This window comes from Cetorhinus maximus, chromosome 13, assembly GCF_964194155.1.
Source record: "Cetorhinus maximus chromosome 13, sCetMax3.hap1.1, whole genome shotgun sequence".
Classification (NCBI taxonomy): Eukaryota; Metazoa; Chordata; class Chondrichthyes; order Lamniformes; family Cetorhinidae; genus Cetorhinus; species Cetorhinus maximus.
The window spans coordinates 98,129,229-98,135,228 of record NC_135891.1 but is presented as its reverse complement, the minus strand read 5'-3'; the positions used below and the strand labels follow the sequence as shown (position 1 = coordinate 98,135,228).

The window sequence follows — 6,000 nt, the reverse complement described above, 5'->3', positions numbered from 1 at the left end:
TTGGGAATAGAATGGTTTGAAATTGACAAGTACTAAAACTGGTAATGATTATATAGGTATATAAGTAAATATTCAGAATCCTCAGCACCAGACCATCAGAATAAAGACACACTTCCCTTCACCATTGGACCATCAAGAATCCAAATGATTGCCCCATCACTAGACCATCAAGAATCCAGCATAACTGTACATGACTGTAGTAAGGATAAGAATGTTCACTGAAACATCACCGCCACAACTTTTGTAATCATCAGTAACTTGGCCATCTGTTGCTACAATGAATGTTGGGGAGAAGAACATGAATCATGCTCTGATGTCCTGCTGCTTTAAAGAGGTTGGCACATCCAAATTCAAAATAATCTAATTGCGGAGAACATGAGGATACAACTTTATTTTAAAAAATAATTTATTCAGTTTCTTTCATGCCCTCAGGGAATCTTAACATGCTTCATAGACAATGAAGTATTTTTGCAGTACAGTCACTGCTGTAAAGCAGTGAAACCCAGAATCACATTCACATAAACCAGGTCCCACAAACAGCAATAAGATGAATGATGACGTTTTGGTGGAGTATGGTGAGGGGTAAATGTTGTCCATCTCTTCAAATAGCGCCTTGGGATCATTCATGTCCTCTGAATAGAAGGAAAGGAACTTCATTTAATCTCTCATCTAAAAGACTGTACTCAATCATTGGACTTTGTCTTATTGTTATACTGCAGTGCCAGCTGAGACTAAGGTTATAAGGTTGATTTTAGCCCTTTCCACTGGGTAAAAATAGGTAGAATGGGACTGTTCTATACCTCGCCTGATATTCAATACCCCCCCGACTTTAATTTCCATTGAAGCCATCCCACATTCAGTATGTTATGTGTGCTATAATTGTCAGTAGGACCCTAAAAAGCCATTTGTGCTTGAAAAAGGTTTCTCAAGCATACCACAGTTTCATTACTCATTGTGAATCTGGTCATGGGAAATTAGCTTTGGCTGAGGATACTTCAGCTGGACATTACCAATGATCCAGGCACTGGCTTAATGCTTCATTCATAATCTGGTTTTCAGTTGACTGATCAAATTCGCAATGATGAAAAATAATCCTTTAAAAGCACGCAGTGACTAATGCTGCAGGAAGATACAAGCCTTGGGAAAGGCAAGGACTGAATATTTTTTCCAAATTTCACGATAAATCACATGAATAATCATATAAAAATTTTTCAAAAGATATCAGAATTGGAATTGATGTTGTTTATACAACTTATCCTATGGAATGTGGCAAAATAAGTGTGGGAAATTGACTTAGTTGGTTAAAATAATAAATGTTGGACCATGTGCAGTGGGACACCCTGAAATGATCAATCATTCCTGAAGTTTATTATTCTGGGATTTCATTTGCTCAGTAATTTAGAATCATCACTTCCTACGGATGTGCTATCAAACTGCACTGGCAACTCTTACATGAGGCCACATGACGCAGGGCTGCCAAAACATTAAACTCCACAGGTCTCTTAAGAAGAGCAAACTAAACGTCTGGAACACTCTGCATGCAAATGTCTTCCACCGTTATTTGCTCTGCTGTTTCAAACTGAGATTGAGAACATTTATAAATATTTGACTGTATTATGGTGAATGTTTAAATTGTGGACCACAATAGGGGAGAAATTGGGTAATGTTGACCTGTTGATGTCAACTGGACATTGAGAAGGGTCCTTGTGCTGGAGCAGGTAGGCCTAAGGCTTGTTTGAAATTGGACCATGGGCCTCATTTAAATTAGACCAGTGAGCTGTGCATTCTCACTGTATGTCCCCAGGCAGCTTGTCAGCGTAGCAGATAGCAATGGTGGGCAGCCCTCAGTTAAGTGTCAGGAGAGAAATTGGCTGGTGACCATTGATGCCTGTGGAATTGGGAGAGCTCTCATGCTCCTCCTGGCTCCACAGGAAGGCCTTCATAATAAAATGTTTCTTTTACAACTTAGCTTTCATCGGCAGCCTCTGGGACTGCTGAAGAATCCTGAGCCTAATGTCTGCCCTCCCTATTGGCAGCTGTTATGACGCAGCAGATGATGTGCGCCAGGCAGATCAAATCCATGAGGAAAACTTGATTGTGCTATCACAACAGATTTGCAATTTGTATTTATTTCGAGGTGCGTGCACTGAATTCTGAAGTAATAAGTCCACCAAGGCTTGTAAAGGTTTTTAGAAAAAACTAAATTAAAATATTTATTAACAAAAGAGAAGATTTCAAGCATATACATAGAACTATGAATTACTACTATAATAACTTCTGGAATTCATAATTAACCCTCCTCTCAGTTACACCCCCTTTAAGGCAACGGTCCAAAATAGATTTTTAGATTTTAAACAGATCCAGCAAATCAACACAACACCCTGGACATTAGACTTCAAAATGGCTTTCTCCAGCTTCAGTTTCTGTAGCCAGCAGGCTTATGCACAAATGCTAGAGGCTTCCTTAAGGCTACTTCACACACTTCGATTAGATCTCACAATGCCTTCCGCTGACACATAGCCTCATTCTCCTTTATATGTGTTTCTCTCTTCTAATATGTAAATTCTAATGTTTCATAAGTCTTTGAACCTATCTCCCTCATAACATAAAAACTTTAATGTTGTCACTATATGTTGTCAGTAGCCCTTGCAAAAAATAAGCACATACCTTAGCCTTGCTTGTTTGGCTATTTGTAAGCAGACTGAAATTGCTTTGAAATCCAAATCCCCCTTCATCTATCTAAAAATGCAAATTCCCTTCGCATCTTACATGCTAAACCAGCATCCACGTTTACTCATTAGCATGTCAGGCACATAACTTCATTTGATGAGTCAAACTTGCAGTGTACTTGACTTCAAATGTAATTAAATCACACACACAGACAGATCCAACTCCTTACTCCCATAAACCTACTTTACAATAATCCAGAAACATATTATGAAAATTATTATACTTTCATGACAGCAGCTAACTTTGAAAAGGGATCCTTCAGCATCATTAGGCTCCTAATTTATATATTTGTTAAGGCATTTGATTGGCCATGAATTTAGCACTGGCAACAATGCCTGTATAGATTGGGTACAGGCATTCCCGCTGCTATGCTGGTGTGCTTTATGCCCCTTTCATGCCTAAGAAATGGGTGCAGCACATACCAATCTCTACCCTAATGTAATGAACTGTAATTCTAAAAATAAGCTAAAATGGAACAATTAATTCACCGTATGTTGTATATGTACTCATACTCACACACACACACACACACACACACACTGTTCATTTATACTATCCTTTTACACTCACACAGGTAAACATCATCTTTGCAATGACAAAAATGACCTTGGGGGTAAAATCCTACATTTGACATGGGTGCAAAACAGGCAGTAGTGGATCAATTGCCCATTACACACACTGCCCAATTTCCCTTTCCATTTCGCTCAATGGAGAGGAAGTTCTGGCTGAATCATTGCTGCCTGTTTTATGAGCCTGATCATGCTGATCCATTGTAAAGTTAACCTCAAACTATCTTTTCATACTTTAGATGAAAAGCACTTTCAGATCATCTTCAGATCATTTATCCCTTGATACATCATGCTTTTTCCACAATGTTATTCTCAATATATTACAATGTTATTTTTGCTTAACTGCAGGATGACATGTGGAGTTTTTACTGTTTGGCTCATTTGGATCACTGAGACAAAAGGTTGTGCACTCAAGCCCTTCCTACTAGAAGTAATAACACCACAAAAATGCCAAATTTCAAAGGGAGCAACAATTTACACTGCACCCAGAGTGCAGCTAACATCCTTGCGGGCGGGTTTGCTAGTGCTGTTGGGAGGAGTTTAAACTAATTTGGCAGGGGGATGGGACACAGAATGTTAGCAGAATAGGGACACATCATAATACAGTAAAACAATCAAGTCAGAGGGAGTACAGCTGTAATAAATTTCAAGGGAGTAAGGCAAGGCTGGATGGCCTGTACTTTAATGCCAGGAGTATTACAGGTAAAATGGATGAGTTAAGGGTGAGGATTGACACGTGGAATTGTGATATATTTGCCATCACTGAGATGTGGTTCAGGGAGGGGCAGGATTGACAGCTCAACATTCCGGGATATAGAATCTTCAGGCGAGACATTGGAGGTGATAAAAGAGGAGGAGGCGTTGCCTTATTAGTTAAGGAGTCAGTTACTGCAGTAAGGAGAGATGATATCTTGGAGGGGACATCGAATGAAGCTTTGTGGGTAGAGTTTAGGAATAAAAAAGGGGCAGCCACATTATTAGGTGTTTATTATAGACCCCCAGATAGTCAGTGGGAAATTGAGGTGCAAATATGTGCATAATTTGTGGAGATGTGTAAAAACAATAACAATAGGGTAATTATATTAGGCGATTTCAACTTTCCCAACATTAATTGGGATAGACATAGTGTTAATGGCTTGGATGGAGTGGATTTCTTGAAATGTGTCCAGGAGAACTTTTTAGGTCAATATGTAGAGGGTCCAACAAGGGACGGCGCAGTGCTGGACCTAATTCTGGGGAATGAAGCCGGACAGGTGGCTGAGGTGGTGGTGGGGGTGCATTTTAATGATAGTGACAACAACACAATACAATTTAAGCTTGTTATGGGCAAAGAAATAGACAAGTTGCAAAAAATGTTTTGGATTGGGGGAGAGTGGATTTTGGTAAAATAAGGCAGGGTCTGGCCAAGGTAGACTGGGAACAGCTACTTGTGGGGAAATCTACAGAGGAACAGTGGGGGATGTTCAAAAAGGAAATGGGGAGGGTACAGGTTCAACATGTTCCCTCTAGGGTGATAGGAAGGAGTAACAAGCCCAGAGAACCATGGATGACCAGAGATATTCAGGTTACGATGAGAAGGAAAAGAGAGGCTTTTAGCAGGTACAAGGGAAGCAAATCAGCGGAGACATTAGTGGAGTACAGAAAATGCAGGGTGGAGCTTAAGAAAGCAATTAGGAGAGCAAAGAGGGGATGTGAGAAAGCTCTGGCTGGTAAAAGTAGGGAAAATCCCAAGATATTCTATAAATATATTAATGGGAAGAGGATAACCAGGGAAAGAGTAAGGCCCATAAGAGACCAAGGGGGCAATCTATGTGTGGAGCCAGAGGACATCGCTAGAGTGTTGAATGAATACTTCACATCCGTCTTCACCCAATAGAATGAGGATGAAGGTATTCAACTCAGGGAGAGAGACTGTGAGGCTCTTGAGTAAATTGATATAGGGAGTGACAAGGTATTGGAGGTGTTGGCAGGCTTCAAAGTGGACAATTCTCCAGGTCCAGATGATTTGTGTCCCAGACTGCGGAGGGAGGCAAGGGAGGAGATCGCAGGGGCTCTGATCCAAATTTTTAATTCCTCTTTGGCCACTGGGGAGGTGCAAGAGGACTGGAGAACAGCTAATGTAGTTCCGCTATTTAAGAAGGGTTGTAGAAATAAGCCAGGGAACTACAGGCCAGTGAGTCTCACGTCAGTGGTAGGGAAACTATTGGAGAAAATTCTGAAGGAGAGAATCTATCTCCACTTGGAGAGGCAAGGTTTGATCAGGGATAGTCAGCATGGCTTTGTCAGAGGGAGGTCATGCCTAACAAATTTGATTGAATTTTTTGAGGAGGTGACCAGGTGTGTAGATGAGGATAGTGCAGTTGATGTAGTTTATATGGATTTCAGCAAAGCCCTTAACAAGATCCCACATGGGAGGCTTATAAAGAAGGCAAATGCACATGGGATACATGGGTAATTTGATAAGGTGGATTCAAAATTGGCTTAGTTGTAGGAGACAGAGGGTGATGACAGAAGGATGCTTTAGTAACTGGAAGCCAATGCCCAGTGGCATACCACAGGGATCTGTGCTGGGTCCCCTATTATTAGTCATTTATATAAATGACAGGGGTGACTATGTGGGGGGTAGGATTAGTAAGTTTGTGGATGACACAAAGATTGGCTGGGTGGTTAACAGTGAGGTTGAGTGTCTTGGGCTACGGGA

At 40.8% G+C, this 6,000-nt stretch overlaps 1 protein-coding gene across 2 annotated transcripts in view; it reads right to left on the bottom strand.

Moving 5' to 3' along the window:
* Window positions 1-517: 517 nt before the first annotated feature.
* Window positions 518-6,000, bottom strand: part of nfic (nuclear factor I/C) — a 737,693-nt gene continuing 732,210 nt past the window's right edge. The window contains exon 11 of one of the 2 annotated variants that reach the window (XM_078555863.1): window positions 518-632. Coding sequence is in view for 1 of the 2 variants with exons in the window: in XM_078555858.1 (XP_078411984.1) it covers window positions 624-632 (9 nt within the window). In the remaining variant the exon portion in view is untranslated. The remainder of the gene's footprint in view (window positions 633-6,000) is intronic. The other variant, XM_078555858.1, reaches the window with a different exon arrangement.